The following is a 24944-nucleotide window of genomic DNA, read 5'->3' as shown; positions in this document are numbered from 1 at the left end:
CAGACAGCAAGGAATCTTTTATTTGCGCTTCCGACAGACAGGATAGCACAAACCACGGCCTGTGTTGAACCAGTTATGGATCACTGGTCGATGCAAGTGGTTTACACATACCCATTGAGCCTTGCGGAGCACTCACTCAGGGTTTGGATTCGATATCTGGATTAAAAATCCCATGCCTCGACTGGGATCCGAACCCAGTACCTACCAGCCTGTAGACCGATGGCCTAACCATGACGCCACCGAGACCGGTCCAGAAAAATGTAGCTGAAGAAAAAGCGTAAGAGGAATTATAGTCGCAGGCGATTTTCGGTACTCCGTGCTTTATTTTCACTTTCATGACGGAATATTGGAAGAATTGTTTTACTATTTGCGGAATAGCGTAAAAGTCGACCCCTGTGAGTTATCAATTGTATAGAGAAACATTCTGGACATGTTACTGGGTTTTTAGTGTAAGCGGTAGATAGCTCGCCTGTGGTGCAAAAGGCGGCATGATCGATTGTCTTCAATGGACTCAGTAACCCCCATTCCACACACTTGTCTAAAAATGTACACAACGTCTAGTGCACCATATAATGTAATATTTTGTCAATTGGAAAGCGTGCATAGAAGATATCATGCAGCTTTTCAGGAGGAGAAGTCGGTGTGACGGACGTTTCATTTCTCTCGTCGGATAAAATAAAATCTAAGAGACACGAAATAGCCGTAGTTTAAACAGTGCTGAAGTGTTGCTATGGAGACATTAATTTTCTCGCCACTGAGCAATGTACTAACACGATGAACAGTAACAGTCATAATGATGGACAAGCATTTTGATAGACCCTAGCTGTACATCAAATACAATCTAGTGGGAAACATATACCATCCAACACCATGAATGTATCTACAGACAACAAAAATATGTTAAAAATATTCAATTTATTTGTATGGCATGAGAACTCCTCCTCCGGTGACGCATCTGATGTGGTATTTTCTAAAATATAATTTTTAACAAATCTGGAAATCAATTATTACAATCAGTTCTGTACTGTTGGACACTTGATGTTTTTAAATTCTTCTAACAACAGGCAGAAAAATCAGATGGCTTGACAATTATTTCGTTTCAATATCTCATCCACTACTTCCGTAACAAATGGGGCGAGACGTAGCCCAGTGGTAAAGCGCTCGCTTGATGCGTGATCGGTTTGGGATCGATACCCGTTGGGCTATTTCTCGCTCCAGCCAGTGCACCATGACTGGTACATCAAAGGCCGTGGCATGTGCTATCCTGTCTATGGGATGGTGCATATAAAAGTTCCCTTGCGGCAGCGGGTTTCCTCCCTCAATATCTGTGTGGTCCTTAACCATGTCCGACGCCATATAACCGTAACAACTGTGTCTTGATTCATTTTTTTCCTGTCAGCATATACATGAAATTCAGATTTGTTTTCGCAGCACCTACACAAAACTATACTGTTTTATGTGTACAGTTCCATTACTTTAATGTAATACACTACATTTATATTAAAAATTCAGTATTACTGCATGCGTGTTTTTAACACCAGTGGTGTTTTACATATCCTGAATATTAACCGTTTGTAACCGATTTTCAGTTAGTTTGAATCGGGTTTTAAATGTGCGGACGAGACGTCTTAATGCGGCTAGTTTCTGTTTGCAATCTTGACCGTATCAGACCATTTTCAGTTTTCATCTGTGCTGAATAATGCTTAGTAGTACTGGGCATCATAACACCCAGATCTATGCTGTCTGCATCACGTTGTTTGTTATGTTGCCCATTCCTTCAAGAATCTACGACTGCTATATGCTATCGTGATTGTTGGGAAGCGTCTATAAAGCCCTCTTGGATAATAACCGTTCCCATGGAACAGAAATAGGTTTCTTTTATTATGTTATGGAAGTAAATCAGCACAACTGTTATACAGACACAATCAAAGAAACATCTCATATGCAGTAAAGACCGTAAAGTCATTACATTTAACCATAAGGCTATAATCATATTGGCGCATAGACAAATAGTGTGAGAACTACATATATATATATATATATATATATATATATACATATAATTATGTCACATTCCTCTTCTATTCTGGTACAGCAGCCTCCTAAGCACTCGCTGAATCAGTTCCTGTTTGAGAATTAGCTGTTTGAGTCCCGACACCGCCATTGTCACTTTGTGAGCAGTCACTCGAAGGCATATTCGTGGACTGTCTGTTTTCCATTTCTTCGTTATTGTACGCTTCAATTACTTCCTTAGGGATTTCAAACAAACCTTCCTTCCCATGAAGCCAGAACGTATTCATCACACCCTTTCCCTGAAAATTGTAAATGATGCAGTATTCATTACACCTGAGTTATCTGAATTGTCGGTGTAGGGTAGTGATTAACGGCAGGTGAAACAGGGTAGTTCACTGATATGTGTAGTCATTCTATTTTAAGGACACGACATAATATATCTGGCCGAGGATTAACAATTAGTACTAACAATTGCAATCGAGATGTATAGTTGAAACACAATGGATATTATTAATATGGTCGGTTGTGTTAAAACAACTCGATAGCAATGACATTAGAACGTGTGCACCAAATATTGATGTGTTTCGTCATTGCAAAATCAAATCAAGGTGTAATAACCTCTCCAATAAAGCCGAATGTACAGAATCATTATTGTGTTTCCAAATCATATTTATGTACAGGCAAAACAATGATGAACTGTTGAACAGGCGTGCATATACACCCACCAATCTACATACCTCTGGGTCTCGTTCCACGAAATAATCCCAGCTACATCAAGGTTGATTGTGACTTACAGCTCGCAAACGAAATATGTACAACCGTTCACCTAAGCAACCTTACGCTAGTCGTGCAAAGTAGTTAAATAAAACAGACACATTTGATGTATTCGTTGGTATTACGTAGTTGTAACAGAGGTATAGCATGTTTACAAAGCTGACCTATGGTACAAATATTTATTATAATATATATAGAATACTAAATGAGCTTGCCTATCATATCACACTGTTCACGAGTTTCATAAAAAACAAATGGTATGACAGGCAAGTTAGTTTAGTATTTTATTTATTACAAACCAACTAGAAACAAACTGCAACGCAGAAGTAAGCAGATGTCGAGACCTACTACATGTTATTTGTCTAGGAACTGGGTCAGCAAGTGATCTACGTCACGCCAATATTACACTAGTTAGATATTGAGTGATTGTTATGACATGAGCAATATCTTACACTGGTGTGTAATAATAAATATTATTAAACATGAAAGTTTGTCACTTCGCAGGCATAAAACATGCATTGTCCTAGTTTTCGAATTGAAACTCTGCTTGTATTTTCACCGTGTGGTATCCGGAGCGATAACTGTGGTTTGAATAATCGATAAACAGTTATCTCTTATATGAAATCATGTAAAACTCTTACGTCCTAAACTATTCTCCACAGGACGTTTTAACAAAAATGATTCCGTGGCCTTCTTAGACAATAATTAAATCATCATCTGTCATTCGACATATGCCTGAGTGATTTGCAGCTGCCATGAATTTATTGTAAATTATCACGTCATTTTTGACAATAGTAAGTTAAGCCTGCGGTTAAAGTATGTTTTGTTTAACGACATTACTGGAACAGAATGATTAATTGATCATTGGCTATTGCATGTCAAACATTTGACCTTTTTTACACGTAGTTTTCAGAGGAAACCGCCATTATACTCTAGAACGCCCTTCGTTTGCTTAACAAGGAAAACATCCACTAATTAAATTAATTAGCTATTATCTATTGGTATTAACGTTTGATTCAAAGATACACTAAGTCACAAAAGAAATGCATTAGTATGGATCAAACTGTGTAGTGTCATTATAGTTAGGCTGCTTACACTGACGGGTATTTCGCTTACCTTGATAAACACTTGTCCTCTGTACTGTATCTTGTATTGTGCATGCAGCTTTAGAACATTCCGAGTTGTGGGGCTGATTTGGATAAGCAAAGCTACAAAATGTCAAGATAACATTGCAACATGTAACATGGTGTATTTCGTGTAGTAAAAACAATCAGAACAAAATATAAGGTGTACACGTATATGTATATAATTATATATATATATTTATATTAATTGGTTAGTGGGTATTTTTGTGTGTGGTTTTGCGTGAGAACTGCAATGTACAAACACTAACTATAAGAAATGTTAATTAAATGTTTAATGTTACCCAGCACAGCAGTGTTTTTTTGTTTGTTTTTAAATATATTCATAAAAGACACGAATATCACAAATACATGTTAGTATTTAGAAACAGAAGTCTAACTAAAGTTTTCCAATGTAATTATATACAAACCTACAATCCGTTTACAAAATTCTGGACACTACATTCCCCTTTTATTACAGTTAATTTAAAACCATTTCTAAAGTACGTTACACGCCCATGGACATTCAAATATTTTGAAAGAATATATTGCCTATATTATTGACTAATTTTCTCACGTTTTCCATTGGATTCCATCCTTGAAGCCGTGTTTACGGTATCTCCAAACAGACAGTACCTTGGCATCGTCAGTCCGACAACACCGGCTACTACAGGGCCCGTGTGTAGACCTGGCAATGAAAACTCATTCTTTAATCTCGAAAACATTAGGCACCATTTACCAATAATAACTGACAATGATGCGAATTGCAATCTACAATTAAACTGCAAAAACAACATGACTCATTACGAGATTTACCCACTTCTTACCACATATCTGCTTTCAAATATCAATGCGTCCTACCGTTTGGATGGGTGTGCATGTTTGAACAACTACAACTATCAAGTCTACTGCAACTGAATAGCATCAAGGTGTTCGATAATGTCAGGTTAACCAGTCCGCAGTCTCCATAACAATACATTATGCCATATTCCCCAAATTTGAATAAATACTCTCAAGTTTAAAGGGACATTCCTGAGTTTGCTGCATTGTAAGATGTTTCCGACTAATAAAATATTTCTACAATTAAACTTACATATTAAATATATTTTCTTGTTTAGAATATCAGTGTCTGTATATTCAATGTGTTTTTGGTCACCTTAATATTTGTAAGAAGCCCAAACTGGATTTTGTCTTCAAATAATTTCGTACGTACGAAAACATATTTTTTAGGAAATAAAATTAAAATTAACCAAGTACAAATATTAGAACCATCAGAAACACATTTAATATACAGCCACTAATATTCTAAAAAAAAATATAAAAAAAAAAATAATAATAATATTTAAGTTTAATCGTAGAAATATTTTATTAGTCGATAACATTTTAAAACATTGCAGCAAACTCAGGAATGTTCCTTTAACAAGATTTATTTTGAAAGTACAATTATCTGAAGATAAAATGATATACATGTGTATAATAGAATATTAGGTTACTACGTTTTGATATCGTGGTTATTTGGCGAGCTAAATAACTACGATATCAAAACGTAGTAACCTGATTTTTATATACCATGCAACCCCTTTCAAGTTATATGTTTGTAATATGTTTCAGTCAAAAGCGGTATAGAAACTATTAGTTTTATCGTGTAGAAACTACTTCCGGAAGTCGAACAATAGCAGGTGCCCAAAAGCATCTTGGGAATGGCATAGCCAGCCTAAAAGTTATCTTTCCAAATTTTAAATAAAATACTTTGATTATATTTCAAAGTCTGTTGTGTCACATTACAATTGTTGCACCCTTTTCTGTGAAAATAGTCTCAAGTTTATGTGTGACATACATCACTGGCTGCTAGTGACTGTGACATCAGAGGCTGTTCCTAATGTAAACATTATTTGCAGCAAGCTACTTGCGTTTTTGTTTCAAAATGTTTAATTAAAAACGCTGGCTCGTTCCGAATTGGAGCGAATAATGGAGAATTGAAACATAAGAGTTAATTTAATGTTACAGGAGTTGTAAATGTTATATTTATTTGTGCTGTTCAACAATTATTGCTGTAAATGGATGTTTGAAAAATGAGAAAAAGATCTACCTGAAAACTTGAGCAAACATTCGTCATGCGTACAACTCATTTCCTAGTGACATGATATCATTTCCTAGTGATATGATAACACTTCCAATTATCCGGTTGGGGTTATCAGGTCAATAGGAAGCATGGTTGCATGATAAGGTTTTTTTCATGCTAATGAACCTAAGCGATATCCATATTATAGTGTGATCTAAATTGCATTCTACATTAACACAGATATACCAATTATATATATATATATATATATATATATATATATTACCTGCTCTAATTTGTAGTTGTCTATCTGGTCTGTGTGGAATTGCAAATTCCTGCACACACTGTAAAAGTGAAAGTGACACATCGGCCATTTCCGTCACATGTCTGTTGCCATTGCGTACCGGAAGTCCACTCGCCACCATGTATGCGTCACCAATCGTCTCCACCTGTAGATAGTTAAATGGTGTTATTCTATTAAAATAGTTAACTTCCTGTACATTATCTACTTTCTTTTCATTCAGTTTTTCATATTTTACAATTTTAAAACAAATCGATGGTAAATTGCGGTCTTATTTCATCCACCCCTGACTATTGACTGTGTCTACTTGCATACACACACGCACACGCACGCACGCATACACACACACACACACACACACACACACACACCCATAGTACCTGTGCGTGGGGTGTCATTCTCGATCTTGACAATTTCCAGGAAGGTCCATTAATCACTGTGGAACATTATTTCTGTCAATCGTTTTCATTCTGTTGATCATACAGTTGTTATTGTTTTGTTTTTAGTCATTTTTATTGTTTGAATTTGCGATGCGGCGTATGCAACGCGATGAGCGTCTACGGGCTGTTGGCATGCTGCAAACGGGCAAAAGTCAGCGTGAAGTGGCCAACACCTTCAATGTTTCAAAGTCAGTGATTAACAGACTATAGAACAGGTACCAATAAACCCAAAATGTTGACGATCGACCCCGTTAGGGTCGTCCCAGGGCAACGACAGGAGTACAGGATCGATTCATCCGTAACCAGGCTATAAGAAATCGATCTCAAACTGCAAATTAAATTGTTGCAAAGCTTCATCAGGCTAGTGTCCGAGTTACGGGTCAGACGATTAGAAATCGTCTTCATGCAGCTCATCTTCATGCTCGACGGCCCCGGGATGTGCCTACCTTGACAAATCGTCACATTGCCCACAGACGTGAATGGTGTAGGGAACGTCAGAACTGTGGCATTCGTCGCTGGTCACGTGTCATGTTTTCAGATGAGTCCCTATTCACTTTGGACTTCCTTGACAGGCGTGGTCGGGTCTGGCGACGACGAAATGAACGGCACGCCAACGTCACAATGCGATTTCATGACAGATTTGGCTATGGATCGGTTATGGTGTGGGGTGGTATCACTATGACTGAAAGAACCCCCCCTCTATATTGTGCAAGGAAGGGTCATGGGCAGTACTACCGGGACAACATACTGACACCCTTTGTCGTCCCGTTTGCTAGGCGTGTGGGTCGACGTTTTGTTTTTCAAGAGGACAATGCCCGTGCTCACCGTGCACAAATCGTCAGTGCTCACCTCCAGCAGCACAACATCTATCGAATTCCATGGCCAGCAATGAGCCCAGACATTTTCCCCATTGAACACGTCTGGGACATGATGGGGAGACGTGTGCGTCAACGCCAAAGACCGCCGTCCACGTTAGCGGAACTTGGTCAGGCGCTGCAAGAGGAGTGGGACAGACTCCATCAAAAGCCCATTGGGAGACTCATACGCATCATGCCTCGTCGACTGAATGAATGTCTGACACATCGTGGCGGTATCACCCACTACTGACAAAAAAACTCAACTTTCAACATACTGAAGATACTGAACTACCGGTTGTAATGTTTGCCCAATTAATTCCCCATTCCCCATATCTAATATACCTTACAATTTTGGCAATTGTAAATTCTTATATACTTTATATATATATATACCTTTATATATTTACCTTATAAACCTGAAATCGCTGGATTATGTCATCGAAACTGGAATACAGTGAATTCAGAAAATCGACAATCTGAAAAAAGTAATAAGAAACGTAGAACTATTCCAAACACGGAAGACATCAAAAACATTTTTAATCAAGGGAAGGTAAATTTAAAATGACCCCCCCCAAAAAAAAAAACCCACAAAAAAACAAACAAACAAATCCCCACCTAAAAAACAACTGAGAACACCCGAAACAGTTGGTGTCTTAAAATGTACCACAAATGCTACTATTATCAACTATTCTTTTTATACACACATTCTCAAAGGTTTATCACATGCAGGGACCTTGATGAGGCTAAGGAATGAGGCTCATCACATGATAAATTGAACAGATAAATTATAAACCTAAATTTTCAAACGGAGTCTTTTCTGTTCAATTTGAATTATATATATATATATATATATATATATATATATATATATATATATATATATATATATTGTGCCTGACCGTAACTCTGCCATGTATGCTTGTATGTCTATAATATTTAATTGTAAGACACAGGGGAAGCCATTCAGAGAAAAAAGGTTTAACAAACTCACAATGACGCAATAAAATATGTATATGAAATAATTAGTAAAAATAAACTTTAGCATTTAGGTAAGAAAACATGATATTGAAGATTGTGTAACACGACTAAGGCTGATACCTCCAAAGGCGTGCTTTCTGCTGCCAGACTGGTGAATCCGACTATGTCAGAGAAGAAGATGGTCACTGAATCGTAGTATTCAGCCGGCACAGGGTTTCCCAGCTTCAACTCGTCGGCTACTGTCCTGAGGAAACGAGTCCAATTACTTCAATACGTTCGTAATGTAACACACAAATAGCCATTTTACCGTGACTAGGCAAATATATATTGTACATGTATATTTTAATCGTCTCTTAGTATTACTACATATCTATATTGTAGAAGTTTCTTATTTGAAGGACTATAAACGACGTCAAACCCACAATGACTTAATGAAAAATAAAAGAACAGGTACTAACAGTCATTAAGTTGGTTTTCGTTTCCTGTACACTTAAATAAAAATATTAGATGTATATTTAATTAATACATTGGTTTTAACAGTAAATGTTTAAAGCTGTACAATACAAATCTTGAAGAACTGTCCAACAATTACACTTGAATATTCAATACATGTCATTAGTCTGTCAGTGGATCGATATGGGTGTCAGTATGGGTAAAGCGTTTTTCTATATCACTCGAAAATTATACAATACTAGTAACCAATAATAAAAATAAACAAATTGGAAAAGAAGAACACGAAATGCAGATTGAAAAACCGTCAAGCGGATTCTGCTTTCAAAAGGGAATGGGATCAGACAGAACAAACTGCATTTACGTTTTGTTTACAGGGTGATCGCCCTCTAACTTCTGAATTCAGGTTAACAAATTCAGTACACACACACACACACACACACATCACGACTGGCATATCAAAGGCCTTGGTATGGGCTATCCTGTCTCTGGAATAGTGCCAGGTCTGCCCACTACTTCATGCACGTAAGCGGTATCGACCGTGTAGATTGTAGGCCCCGTGCATGTGGTTGAATTAAAGAGCATCCTTTTTATGAATGCCTCAATAGCTCAGAGCGCATCGTGGTTAGTCTGCAATTTGCTGGCGATTCGGTGCCACAGGTTCGAGTCCCAGCAACGGCATGGGACAATTTGTGAGGCCAGAAAGGATTTAATTATTCCCTGCGCCAGTGCGTTAATATCTATGTATGTATGTAACTGTCAACCTCGATATACATACAATATATAGATATTCATACATAAATACATATATACGTACGAATATGTACTGCTATTCGTATATTTTTCTGCTTCAACACTCTAGTCAGCAGTTGTGATATTTTAGGAAGACTTGGTACATATGTTTTAGAATTGGGACATCTTGGGCCGAGCACCGGCCAACAATGTCGCAGTTGGGACATTTTAGGCTTCAACAACCCCATTATCCCACATTTTGACAGGAAAATAATATTATATTCATTATAGTAATACACGAACATGGTATGATCTGAACACTACACTTGTGTGACTTGTTATCCTCACTTTGGTAACATTTTGTAGAGAAGTTGATCCGTTTTCCTCTTCTCGTCCTCCAGCTGTGCCGTCCGCTCCGCCACGATTTCCTCCAGTCGGTTCGAGTAGCGCTCCATCATCATTAACATGTTGTCCATCACCGATGATGTCCTATATAACGAAATAAACCTTCTGGTTGCACTTAAGTCCCATTATAAAAAGTATAGCTGTTGCGTCACTACCAAGTCAGCCTTTTGTCTATATTATCTTGATAGCTTACTTATTTATTTCTTCTCTTGAAGATGACGGTGATATTTTTCGCAACAAAAAACATTGATTTTGTTAACATATATCTCAATATACCGTAGACACAACTTTTAATCTATCGCAAATATGACAACTTTGGTGCAAAGAAACATGGAATGAAAATAGCTTAGATTCATATAAATCGTAACATGCACAGTACAGCAGGGTTTGTAAATGGTTTGAATACTTTCAATGGGAGATTTTGATAGTATTGCTTTGGAGACATTTGGTCATTGGCTCTGTGTTGAATAGCAGTTAAATTTTCAACTTACACCTCCATCTAAACAAAGTCTTGTGACTGCTCGCTTCTAGACTCGAAACATCAGCTCACCAGCAATCGGAAACTCATTTACTTTAAATAGATTTACATAATTTAACTACAATGCTGTTACAATTAATGTTAGATAGCACAGTACCTGTAAGGGCTGAACCGCTTGATATTTTTGAGAACTATCTTGGCTGTCGGTCTCTGTTCTGGATCCTCAGCCCAGCAGAGGTGGATCAGTTTGTTGAAAGACAGGCGGATGGAGTAATATTCATCGTGGATGTCTTGGATCACTGGGCGCATCAACTTGTCAACAGGGTGTGCTACAGCCTGCACTATTTCTAAAATTGGATATATAATAAAACATATATGGAGTTTCATTTGTGTACACACATACAGAACGGAACAAAAGTAAACACACAACAAAACCCATAAATGTATCGTGTTACAATGACGTTACCTTTGCCATCGTCCGTTCTGAAACCACAGTTATTCCTATAAGGTAACATGAGGTATTGCTACGAGTCTAAATTAAACTGAGAACAATTGACTTGATTACATCTAACTTTAACCCCAAATTGCCATCTTGCAATTCATCATGTTCGTTCCTTTTAACGCAATGCTATTCTAAGTTCCAGGTGATGATAATATCATACAACATTTTCATTGCCATGACTGATGGAGTAGTGTAGCTATGACCTTGTTGTACCATTAAACTAGAAAGGATTATAGAACTAACTCCATGACGCACACACGTATACACAACACATGTGTATATGTATGTGTCTAAACTTGTGCACATACATATACGCACATTTACATACATATGTATACTGACCTTTCGGAGTGAAAGTTGATTCATTAGCGTACGGCCTTCTGAGAGAAAGTAGTTCCTTCAAGATGACGCCAAGGGCGAAGATGTCACTCTGCTGGGTAGGGCGTGAGGTGCTCGTTGCTAGGTGATCACGAAGACGTTCCGGAGCCATCCAGAACAAGTCTGAGGGGGTGTGCAGCAAAATAAAATATAGTAAAGTTCCATAGTTTCAGGACTGTTCCACAAATGTGCACTTTTTTTTATCCCAGTGCCCCCTTTCCTTTCTCTTCTTTGAATTCCATCTCATTTCTTCCCGATCTGGCAACTCCTCCTATCTTTCAACTTCTTTCGCTGTCCATCTCCACATCCTAGTCCTTGTCTCGCCATCCGCGACAGGTGCTAGTCTCTTGTGGCTATCTGTGCCACACACCTGTTCCCCATCAGCTTTTCACTGTGGGCTTAGTCTGACCACTTCGGGGGGTGTTCAGTAGTTACTTCTGGCATTGTTAAGAGTCATTTGTAACCACCTACTATGCACCTCTACTACCGGCGGTCGTTAGTTAGTGCCGTGGGTCAGACCAGCTGTATTAGCGGCAGAGGACGAGGATGCCAGGTGGGTGCAGGGAAATACACTGAGACTGCACCCGTGGAGGAAGTGGAGACAGGTAGGCGATGGTGTGGACATCTCAGAAGACAGAGTCGGAGGAAATTGACAAAAAGGATCGAAACAGATTGAAATCGTGGGAGGAATTGGAAAGTGTTTTATATTAAGATAATGAGAATGATAGGCAGAGGGTGATAGATGAGAAAGATGAATGAATGTGTGAGCCAGCTTTGACGGGATTTGAACCACTGTCGTCAGCTTGATTGTCCAGCAGCTTATCCACGGAGCTCACTAATGTGCACACATTAGGTGAGATGTAATACAGATTATTTTAATGCATAACGAGTATGCGGGGTTTTATTTATACAGGTACTACAAAATTTCGATAAATCATTTAAAGCCGCAACCTAATACAGACTACTTTATTGAGTTATTTAATATTCCTCAGGTGTTACCAATACGAGATATTTATAACATGTCAGAACAATATGATTTTAGCCAATCCATTCTGATAGCGAATAATACATAACATAATAATTTTCAATAGCTATGAGTTATCAATATGTGCTAACGGTATAGCCTGGTTGAGAAGAAATATATTGGTCGTACATGCCTTCACTAGTGTGCAGCAAGGGATATTCAATATGCACTTCCTATAGACTGAACTACATACACCTCTGCCTGTGATATGTTGGTCACAATAGTAAAGTATATGAGTCCAGCGAAGACATTTGATGCTGTGAATAATCAAACATCAGGCATGTTCTAGCCACTGGATTATATCGAGAGCTCTGTCAGTTGCAGGCTCGGGACGTCGCTCAGTGTGGTAAAGTGCTCGCCAGTCTGTGGGCCTATTAAGCTATACCTTGTTTCAGCTAATATCCCGTGGCTAGTGTAACAAATACCGTGTATATATTATCCTGTCTGTAGGGTGGTACATATAATAGATCCCTTGCTGCTGCAACCGGTTCCCTCTCCCATTGTTTATAATTATATGTGTATGTCCGACGTAACATAACCGTAAATAAATGTGTTGAGTGATTTTTTAAATAAACCCCATCTTTCTGTCTTTCAGTTGGAATGGACATAATGCCAACAGGTTGCATACCTGAATACACATCATCTTCTTTAACATCGGTCTTCTGAGATTCACCTTGTCTTATAGGACGCATCCCGAAATCTGTCAGTTTACAGACCCAGTGGTTGTCTATAACACAGTTGGTGCTCTTCAAGTTGCCGTGGAGTTTCAGAGCGCTTGCATGGAGATACACTAGTCCCTACCAACATCACAGACAAGAAGACATTTACGTGGATAAAATATTAATACAGTAGATACAGAAAATAATGAGATTGTGATATTAAGGCGCTAGATGCGAGCCGATGTTACTCAGTATGTTTGTTATATTTTCAACAATTAATGGTTTACTTTATATTTTAACATATAAATCCTACAGTACAACGTTTCATAACATATTGTTATCCATAGTGTCCCATCACTTTAGACGGATGAACAACTCCATTGACTTGACAACAAGCACGACTACGGTCTTCATGATCTTGTATAATGGTTTTAATATGGTCCAATGCATAGCAAGTTGATTTTAAGATGTAGGGGAGGACGTACAGAGAGATAAAATCACAACAAATCAAACTAACCATACATATGTCGATGGCAATTGGAAACTGAAAGGCACCGTCCATCTTCATATTGCAGTTGTCGATTACATCCTGGAAATGAACATTCAGTAAAATATGTACTATAAAATTAAATGATGGAACAATATATATTTGACTTGTTATTGTTTTCAAAGTTATAATGAATATGGGGGAATTCAGTTAATGTTAATCCTGACTCCAGTACTAGTTATGTCGGCAATATTCGTCAAGAAAAGTCACTGACGAGTGAAATGAATCATAATAAACATAAACATAATAAAATGTGTCAAAATTATATAATAAATGATTTATGCAGTGCAGAATAACTCCAATAAGCCTTAAACAAACAAATAAACATTACGTTGATAAAGTTGTTTTTGTGAACAAGCCTTTTCTCATTGCAACATCTCACTAGGGCCCCACATAAGCCCATTAAGCACTTGTAATGTTTCGAACGTGAGTATTGCGCCCTCGTTCATGTATCTACTTACCTGAAGACTACCCTTGGAAGAGAATCCCCACACGACAGATATCTTATCGATCTCCGTACACATCCCAATAAATGTCGCTAGGTTCGCATGTTTAATGCAAAATAACTGCAAAGAAAATTATATATAAAAAGGTAACATAAACATAGTCAATGGAGTATTTTTATTTATTTATGGGAGTTAAATTACATTTAACCAATTAAAGTTGGAATGTCAAGAATATCTCTATTATGTCTCCATTTATAATATACCTCCCACAGTAATCTCCCTCCATTGTTCAGTATCCGTTAACATAGGCCACGTAAATACATATTAGCTCGCTATAATCAGCTAATTTCTATAGTGTTTGATGGGGGATGACATGTTTCAAGATAGTTAACATACATTTATACGGAAACCACATGCGTGTATTAACGGTATCCTGATGTGTTTGTAAAAAACAATAGGAATATTAAAGAACCCAAATAATGTATTACATTTTCACTGCCTAACACCTAAGGTCGCTTATTGTAACATGCTCGTGGTCTGATCACAAACGGGAGTTGGACAAATCCAAGCATGCTCAGTACCACAGGCGTAAAGTCAAAACTAGGAGATCTAGGGACCCTATCACAGAACATTATCGAACACTGATCCCATTTAAAGCCATTCTGACATGATTTCGGCTTATTATACGAGACATTTGTTTTACCACATTTAAAAATATTAGATGGTATAAAATACTGTTCCTGGGTGAAAATTCTCACACATTTCTTAACGAATATTTTCGGCTATTTACTGTAATTTATTTGGGAACTGATTTTTTCATCTCCGAAATGTTATGTTTGATCAACAAACTCGGTTTCACTGACAACAATTTAGTATTAAAATCTAAATTTAAATGTGTATGTGGAAAAGGCATTGCAATGCACCATATTACTTCTCAGATTTCTCCAGAAATACGCGAAGATGTTTTCGGAGTGACGGAAATATGCGATACGTTCCTATTCAGTAGTTTCTATAGCGTGATTGGGAACAAATTACAAATGAAACTAAACTGAAAAAGGAACATCTTCATCCCCCCAAAAATTGAAAAACAAAGGGAGGGTTAAACCCACCTTCGCCTCGACGTCCCACCCCCGCCTCAACGTCCCACCCCCGCCTCAACGTCCCACCGCAGCCCCGAGTTACGCAACATAACTTTGAATTCCGACTTAAAAAAAATCTTAGTATCTACCGCTCACTCTTCGTTTGTAGATCTGACAAAATCCAACAACTCCCCAAGTCGCCATGTTGGTTATTATTAGATCCATTAAAATTACAGGTGCTGAGGCTAGTAAGATAAAAAGTACCTCTCTCATATGCAGCAGCAGATTTCTGTTGAGATTTATTCTACTTTTCATTATACGTTTAACCACCACAACTGAGTTTTTATACATCGCTAAGCTGGCGTCCCGGTTGAATACGGCGCCATTTGTTATCGATCTGCATGATCCGAGCATAGAACTGCGACTCCCAACGCTTTCGTGACTGCCAGAAACATGTGATGTCGAAATACCCTGAAACTAGAATATAGGTATTCTTTATACGTATTTGTAGAATCAAGATCCGTAATATGTGATATGATGTGATACAATATGATAAAAATGTAATGTAGTTATTTTGTCGCATTTAATGATTTCGCTAATTATATTATTTGTGTATGGAACAATATTATTTAAACTAACTCATGACTTTAAAACGAGAAATGAATAAGTTAAATTTTGTTTTGTTTAACGACACCACTAGAGCACATTGGTTTATTAATCATAGACTATTGGATGTTAAACATGTGATAATTTTGACATATAGTCTAAGAAAGCGAACTCGCTACATTGTTTTCATTAGTAGTAAGGGATCGTTTATATGCACCATCCCACAGACCGGTTAACACATATCACGGTATTTGATATACCAGGCTGGAGCCGACGGGGATCGATCCCAAGCCGACCGCGAATAAAGCGGTCGGTTTACCACAGGGCTACATCCCGCCACGAGAAATGAATAGGTCTTAGCAATAATAATAATAATAGCAACAAGACAAACAGATAAGGGTAGTCCTTCTTGAAACATACATTTGCCTTTGATTTAAATTGTTTTTCTCTGAAGTTAAAGTCCAGGTCGGCATATGCAATTTTCCATGGCATGAGATTAACTTCCCGTTCCCGACGCCACCATCTGAAAGCAGAAAATAATATAAATAAACAAACAAATGAAAATACACATAAATAAATAAATAAATAAACTTAACATCAACGAAGCTACGGAATTAATAACAGTCCTAAAATAACACCATTATGTTGTTTAATAAAGAGATACTCTAGTAATAGCCTAGGACAGAGAGAGAGAGAGAGACAGGTGGAGATATAGACAGATACAGAGAGAGAGAGAGAGAGAGAGAGAGAGAGAGAGAGAGAGAGAGAGAGAGAGAGAGAGAGAGAGAGAGAGAGAGAGAGTAAAAAGAGAAAAATATAATTCTTACGAATGTGAAAAGAAAAACGCTCACTTAATAAACCACAGCCCAGCGATGAACACAAATAACATTGTTGTTGTTAACAGTGTTGACAGCAGAACGGTTTTGGTGACATCTGGAAAAGACAAGATAACACAGTAACTATATATATTTATCTACGCTAAAATTTAATTTAATTTAATTTAATAACATTTATCCCATAATTAATTGCTTTTATTGAGACGGACCTGACCAAGCAACCACTTCCATTAACAAACTGCGTGCTATTGCAACAATCAAATACCTCATAAAGTGATCTGAATTATATAGACTAGCTTGATCACCTTTCTATTCAGTTAATTAATGGAATGGAATGCATTTTGGTGGTACATACTTTAATAGTACACTCTTGGTGATGCAAACCTTAATGATACGACTCGGTAGTACGTAACTTAGTGATATGCAGCTCGGAGATACGTAATTTAATGATCCGCATATCGGTAGTATGTAACATAATGATACCCAATGCGATGATATGTGCCTTAATGATACGCACCTCTGTGATACGTAACTTAATGATACGCATCTCGGTGAACATGCATTAATGATATGCATCTCGGTGGTACGTAACTTAATGATACGCATATCGGTGATACGTAACTTAAAGGAAGGGACAATCAAGGCATTTGACCTGGTGTGCATATTCAACGATATATCATGCACATTATTGCTTAATATCAACAAGTATAATCGTATAGTTAATTAATAAAACGGTTAAATGTGACGGCTATTATATATAACGGGGGCAGATATTTTGTACCATCCTAGTGAATACGCCCTCTGGCGAGCTGGTGGTTACGTAATACCTAACGCGTCACGTCAGGAATTAGTCTTCGAACTGAAGAAACAAAACTTACCTGATGTTTGCGGGTGCATCGGAATGTTCTGTAATAATAGTCATCCCAGTAAGCCAATAACAATTATATATTATTTTTCAATACAAAATAAACCACCATTGTCAGAGTGTTGAAATAACTGTGTTATGTTTTGTACATAAATTAACCCATGTACTGAAATAATAATCGAAGTGTTTTCTTGGTTAATTTGTCTTTTCTTTCCGTGGCCTGTACCTGTGGTTCCTGATTGGCAGGTGTATATTTAGACGGTCCCCAGACACTGTGTCTAGACACACTAAAAAGATGTGCCTCTTTTATTAAGATCACAGGGTATTGTGTTATAACCGCACGGATACCCCTCTATTCGTAATGGACATTACCAGCCGCCCTGCGTTATTACTGTAAGTAATTCTGTCAAACCCTTGCTTAAGTAGACTTTCCCATCTAAAATCACAAAACTGACCAATTACGTAGTCCCAAAGAAAAGAAAATTATCACATGGGTATCGTGAGTGGTCGTTTTTGCTCGAACATAGCATACCAATAGGCCTAATAATATGCATTTTTTTCTTTGGATTTTTTAAAAAAGAAAAATACTATTAACTCCATTTCGTTCTATTGATTCTAATTGAAATATATTTAGTTAAATAGTTTATTATACTATCAAGTCATTTATATTGTTTTACAAGTCAGGTTGATGAAAGCGAAGCGCTTTGTCGTAAATTAGAGCGTTTGTTTACACTGTGCATAGAGCAGATGGACGGAGCTGACGTCATATCGCCCCAAGCTATACCACCGGACGTCACAAAAACGAAACAAAATGGCTGCCCCCAGTTAGCAGGAATAATCAAGGTTTTTTATTAACTCTAAAATTACGTATTTTTCATTTCTTAAAGTGTCAGTATGCGTTGGTGGTCCGGGTATGCATCTTTCCAACACATACATCTCTTGTTTGAGTTTACTCTACCTTTAATGATACGCGCATAAATATTACGTAACTTAGTGATACACATATCGATGACACGTAATTTGATGATACATATATCGGTAGTGTATACCTTAATGATACGTATCTCGGTAATACTTGCCTTAATAATGCGCATATCGGATGATACGTTCCTTAATGAGACGCATCTCGGTGACACGTGCCTCAATGGTACTCATCTCGGTGATACGTGCCTTAATGATACTCATCTCGGTGATACGTGCCTTAATGATACCTATTTCGGTGGTACGTGCCTTAGTAAATATACAAAATTCCCCATTTAAAAGGTCCTGTCCATATCGCACATATGTGCGATACAAGATAAATTTATCACACGGCAGGAAAATGTCTTTATCACTATAGTAAGTTTGAATAGGTACGTAATAATATTCATTTCGGTGATGCCTGCCTTAATAATGAGAATCTCTGTGATACGTAACTTTATGATACGCATCTTGGTGATACATGCCTTAATGATATGCACCTCGGTGATACGTGCCTTAGTAATGTGCATTTCGGTTACACATACCAGATAATCGACCCAACTTATTGCCACACGTTATAGAGACTGTTTCGTCTGTAAACCACTTGTAAGTACATTACTACAACCAATGTTGCGTTGGACACATTCTTCACTTCCCATGTATCCGCCAATGCGTATAGTAGAATCGTATTTCAAAAGCATATAATACATTCAGGTAGAATATTTTAAATGGAAAAAAAACCGTGTACTTACAATCAGGTAGTGGCGAGTCTCTGGAAGTCAGTTGGGAACAAAGATGAAGCTTATAATCAAGAACAATAACATGTTTGGACTCTGCGTAACGACTATGGCAGTAACTATTATTAACTGGTTTATGGCTGACAAAAAAACGTTTGAATGTTTGCCATGTGACCGAGGAACAATAACTGCCGTCCCATGGCGGTAGGACACCGATCGATTCACCAAGACGACCAGAAGATACAACTGGCGAAATCAATAAGAACGGATGTTCAAGGGAAATACAGTTGTCTCCCTTGGTCTGCAAACCGCGATATTTGCAATGTTTTGTATCGGCTGCATGCGGTTTTTGTCACAAGTTATGGGACAGTGGCATGACTATTTCTATTGGTTTTCATAGCGAATAACTGTCGATTCCACAGGACGCTTGACACATTAATTTATGACAGCTCCTAACACCGAGTCTTAACTGCTTAATGAAAATTTTACATTTTTGTTACATTGACAATAGATTATTTTTATTGATTTAGCCCTTTTATTACGAAAAACAATAAAGATGTTTATGCCTATTTGGATACTAGTACTTACCATATGAGCAAATAACAATACACAATAACTGATACTTTTTATCATACTAGTGTATTTATTGTTAATTAATTAATTAATTAATTCGTTTGTTCATTCATTCATTCAGTTTATCTTTTGTTCATTCGTATCAGTTGTTCTGTCCTCCCTTTCATCCATTAATTTGTTCATATGTAATATAAACAATATATCGGACAGCGATCTGCGATTTGCTTATCTGATGACAAACCTTGTGGGCACAGTTCGTTATAGAATCCACAAACCGGTGTATCAGGAGGAATATAGTCGTCACTGCTCTGGCCGTCTCCCCATATAATAGCTCGGTAATACTGCACAACCTGTGTTAAACAGAGGAAGCACTCGATTATTACTGACAACAAAATCCTCTAAATCATAGTCATCCTATTAAATGTACGCTTTAGAAATAAACTAAATTAAGAGCTAGTTTAAGTAATAGTATATAATTAATCCCCACTTCCACCCCCAAGTATCCCTTCGAAAAGTTAGCCTTAGGACATTCATAGTAGGGCCATGCGAATCAAAATTTTCCGTTCAAATCGAACTTCGAATCAAATATTCGGAAATGTTCGAATCGAATCGAATTTCGAATCTCGAATACCTTGGAGAATAATCAAGTGTATCAGATGCAGTTCACGCAGGAATATTCAGCTCAGTGAAGGAAATTAGAAAGACAATATAAATATCCACTGCACTGGGAGTACGTACGGTGATTAACATGATTACACAAGGTTGAAGTTTAAATAATAAAGCGCCCTAAATAGAAAACCAGTACTAGTGTGTACAGTTGAACTAAAACGAGATAATATCTTGGAAGTGATCATTTATTGGCTTTTAATCAGATCACAAAATAATTCAAGTGAAAATTAACTCTCATCACCAATCGGAGATCAAAACTAAATACCAGTGGATATTCTTCGCACATACAAAAACAGAATCCTAAAAATTAAAAATTAAATATACTCGTTAAGTCAAGCAATGTTTATTGACCGACTTAATTATCGATTCAGTGTGGATAGGATAAGATCAGCGTTTTTATATCCTCATATGAGTGTCTCTGCATTTTGGCGAAACAGAGAGTGTCGTTTGTCGGTTATAACGTTTGTGCCTGTGGAATTCACCCTTTCTGAAGAGAAGTTAGTAGCTTGAATGCCGAGTGTGTCTCTCGCGACTGTAGCCAGGAGTGGGAAAGACTTCACGTGATCCTGCTTTGTCTTCCACATTGTTTATTGTTTATTAATGTTGACGGTTGGCCATATAGTTTGTCCCTCGTTTTCCAATAGACCTCTTTCACATTCCACTGCGCATGTGCTCGATGCGGGGTAATTTGAGGACGCAAACCGTGAACTCACGCGAGATCTCGCAAAAATAGACCTGTGGACAAGTTTGGGGGGGGGGGGGGGGGGGGGGGGCATAGACAATGGATGGGAAGGCCACGCAATAGGAATGTGAATATCTCCATGATTAATTATTCGATCAGTAGGGAACCCGAAAATTCTGTCGACATCCAACAAGACTTATTGGATACATTTGTGAATTATTGCTTATCATGAAATAACAAATATTTGGTTGTTAACTCCTGACAAACCATCGATTCGGATTCGTACGCAATAAATATCGGATATAGGCTGAAATAATATTAATGTGTGCCCGCGTGTATGTATGCAGATATTTATTGTATTTAACATGATTTAAATATTTATAAAGCATTATACAGATAAATACATTCAGGATTCTTGTCGGGATTTCTTTTCACCAAGTTATTTAAAATGTTGTTCGGTATTTGGAATAAAATTAAACGATACATTATGACATTTGAGCTATGGTATATAAAACATTAGAATCAGGCCCGTAGGAACGATATCTGGAGTTGGGGAAGGGGAGGGGGCACAATATGTGTGTGTGTGTGTGTGGGGTGGGGGGGGGGGAGGGGGCAAAAGCCATATTTTAAACCGGGGTTATAAAAGTGGGGCTATAGTCCCCCCTCCTACGTCTCGGTTGCTACCGACCTAAGAATGGTCAGAAATGTAACTGTATTGCATATACAGCTATTTAAATTGGAAGCAAGATTATTTAACCTAAGAAAGATGTAAGTTTTATTTAGTCTATAACATATTAGACTAGCCGACAGCTTGATAATATAGCTACAAACTCAGGAGGGTCTCTTTATTATAAACTCATGAGGGTTTATTATGCGCAGTCATAAGGTACCAGTCATAAAATACTTTGTTTGAATGTTTGAAGCAAACATATTAAGTACCATGTCAGGCCCGTAGCCGGGGGGGGGGGGGGGGGGGGGGGGGGGGGGGGGGGGGGGGGGGGGGGGGGGGGGGGGGGGGGTGTATCGGACAATCCCCCCACGCAGGATTGAGAGTTCCGCTCAAATGAAAAAAAAAAATCGGATTTTACATATAAAAGTTCTTATCCCCAAAATGACCGGTATAACGTAGCAAGAACGTCTGTCTGAGGCTCCATTTGCTGAAGGTTCGATCCTCCTCAGTAGGCCCGTTTGATTATTTCCCGTCCCAACCAATAATCCATCAAAGGACGTCGTGTATGCTATCCTGTTTGTGGGATGTGAGAAGTATGCCATGTATGATTTATTATAAATACATTGGTACGATTGAAAACAAACGGTTTCTTGTCGTGGCTCTGTGACCAGTCCATTTTACATGCATACCACAACTTAATGCAACTTGTTAACGTATATTTCGCAACAAAAGTTCGTGTATTATTCTCGAGTGTAACCGGCGTCATCTCATTGTTTGGCAAGGGGTTATATATACATGTGTATATATATATATATAAATCTGGGGACCCCCCCCCCCCCCCCCCCCCCCCCCCCCCGTTTACGGCTCGGCGCCTTCGGTGCTCGCGTTTGATGAGTTCCGTTTACATGAAATTTCGATCCCCCCACCCCGCTAATCATTAATCATGCTGGCTACGGGCCTGAAGTTATATACAATATTCATAAGTTAGACCAAAGATCAAATTAGGATCGTATCGGGTTGCATGGGTCTACCACTTTGGAAAAGTTGCTGAACTTTGTTATGTATAATCATGTACGTTATAAAAACGTGTGATACTTGCATACCATATCGATATATAGCACTTCTCGCTATGCTTGTAAATGTGTATCAAAGTACTGATGGTATCGCTGACGATCTCGACCAATGTTCTCAGGTAAAAAACACAAAATAGTAACCAAACACTATTGTACATACAGATATATGTTTACTTTAAGCTGATCTTCGTGTAAAGAAGAAGATGTCATCTTCTAAATTCTCCAAAACAAACAATGCAAACAGCCGCATTTACTCGGTTTCTGACGTCAGGTTTGACTAAGTTGTAGGTTTGACAGCTCATATATGTTTTAAAACTTCGTAAATATCAGCTATTGTTTCAAGTGAAGTTGTATGTATCTGATATAAATGATAGTGAAAATAAAATAAAATAAAATAATAAATAAAATAAGATAAATAAATCAGTAAATAAATAAATACATAAATAAATAAATAATTCGTGGATAGACATGTAACACTGATTAGTAGTTGTACGACTGTCTTTTTTTAAAGGGACATTCCCGAGTTTGCTGCATTGTAAGATGTTTCCGACTAACAAAATATTTCTACGATTAAACTTTCATATTAAATATATTTTCTTGTTTAGAATATTAGTGTCTGTATATTCAATGTGTTTCTGATCGTCTTAATATTTGTAAGAAGCCCAAACTGGATTTCGTCTTTAAATAATTTCGTACGTACGACAAAAATATGTTTTAGGAAATAAAGTGAAATTTAACCTAGTACAAATATTAGAACGATCAGAAACACATTTAATATACAGCCAATAATATTTTATATGCAGTTAAATATGTAATTACACTCGCTAAAAAGTCTCTGTTAGTCGATAACATCTTAAAACTTGCAGAAAAGTCAGGTATGTCCCTTTAATGAAACGATAAGGGGAAAATGGAGCTGTGATAAAGGTCTGTGAGTTAGGGGTTTTGTTGGGCGTTTTTTTAGGGGGAAGGAGAGGCATATTTTATTAAATTTTAAATACTGATACATGTGGAGAATTAAACATCACTGGTAAATCCGCGTGAATATTTAACTATAATTCTAATTGTCAAAAGTAGCAAACACATTCCACTAAAGTTAATTTTATTGTATGAATCTTTTAATTTTGCACTGTTAAAATACCCGTAACAGGCGGCTCCAGAGACTTCGTCTAAGTTAATGTTTCACTGCTTTTGGTCTTAAACCATTCCGATGTAAACTTTAGTAGACCGTTTTTCGCGGCCATTTTAACATCTTATACGAAATATGTACGTTAGTCGCTAGAGATTCACAGCTCCTACGAAGCTACTCACGACGCTCATGACAACTGTCGATCATGCCCCCGCAATTTGTATATAGCCTCGATACCGTCCAATTCGGCAAGGGACGGTACTCTTCGCGCACATGCGCAATGGGAATGTGAAAGAGGTCTAATTCATAGTTAAGGTCAAGATATTTGAATGATTATACGTCGTTATGGGATGAATGAATGTGAATAGGTGTTAAGAAAAAACACTCATATTTGTTTATTTCCTGGAAAAAATGCTTCATTTGTGACATGTGTAAGGTAGCAATCTGTTTGACTAGCAATATTGTGAAAAATATGAATAACTAAATATATATTGTAATGCGGTTTCTTGGAAGGTTTAGTATATATATATATATATATATATATATATATATATATATATATATATATATATATATATATATAGTATGTTTTTGTATGTGTGTAAGTGTGTGTGTGTGGTGTGTGTGTGTGGTGTGTGTGTGGTGTGTGTGGTATGTGTGTGCGTTCGTCTGTCCGTGTACGTGTATATATACACACATACATGTATATTAATTTGTATTGTAGTGTAGTGTAGTGTAGTGCAGTGTAGTCTATTACATTACATTACATTACATTACATTACATTACATTACAATACATTATATTATATTATATTATATTATATTAAATATCTAGGTGAAAAGAGTACGTACATAACATTTTATCATAAGTAATCATCTTAAAAAATCTGGCAGTTAAAAA

General features: G+C 37.4%; 1 protein-coding gene across 2 annotated transcripts; it reads right to left on the bottom strand.

Moving 5' to 3' along the window:
• Positions 1–900: 900 nt before the first annotated feature.
• LOC121381239 (atrial natriuretic peptide receptor 1-like) lies at positions 901–20167 on the bottom strand. Of its 2 annotated transcripts, none has more exons than XM_041510466.1 (16): positions 20065–20167; positions 16704–16785; positions 16273–16375; positions 15511–15723; positions 14183–14287; positions 13692–13763; positions 13144–13312; positions 11456–11614; positions 10769–10958; positions 10077–10217; positions 8667–8790; positions 7976–8044; positions 6257–6419; positions 4486–4596; positions 3904–3995; positions 901–2312 (listed from the first exon to the last, which is right to left on the bottom strand). In XM_041510466.1, the coding sequence occupies exons 2-16, from the start codon at positions 16739–16741 to the stop codon at positions 2103–2105; spliced, it is 1959 nt and encodes a 652-aa protein (XP_041366400.1). In that variant the 5' UTR covers positions 16742–16785; positions 20065–20167; the 3' UTR covers positions 901–2102. The 2 variants fall into 2 exon arrangements, with proteins under 2 accessions (XP_041366400.1, XP_041366399.1); XM_041510465.1 differs by lacking the exon at positions 20065–20167 and adding an exon at positions 19266–19402.
• Positions 20168–24944: the final 4777 nt, after the last annotated feature.

Source organism: Gigantopelta aegis, chromosome 9, assembly GCF_016097555.1.
Source record: "Gigantopelta aegis isolate Gae_Host chromosome 9, Gae_host_genome, whole genome shotgun sequence".
Lineage (NCBI taxonomy): Eukaryota > Metazoa > Mollusca > Gastropoda > Neomphalida > Peltospiridae > Gigantopelta > Gigantopelta aegis.
The sequence above is the reverse complement of the archived record's forward strand: the minus strand, read 5'-3'. Positions and strand labels throughout refer to the sequence as shown.

What these genes read in the sequence shown, in the direction of transcription:
- LOC121381239 (XM_041510466.1), bottom strand. Translation starts at nt 16,741, where the DNA reads ATGTTATTTGTGTTCATCGCTGGGCTGTGGTTTATTAA. An exon ending in AATTTAAATCAAAGGCAAAT is followed by an intron (nt 15,724 to 16,272) that starts GTATGTTTCAAG and finishes CCTATATTCTAG; the next exon opens with TTTCAGGGTATTTCGACATC. An exon ending in AGCGATTTCAGGTTTATAAG is followed by an intron (nt 6,420 to 7,975) that starts GTAAATATATAA and finishes AACTATCTACAG; the next exon opens with GTGGAGACGATTGGTGACGC.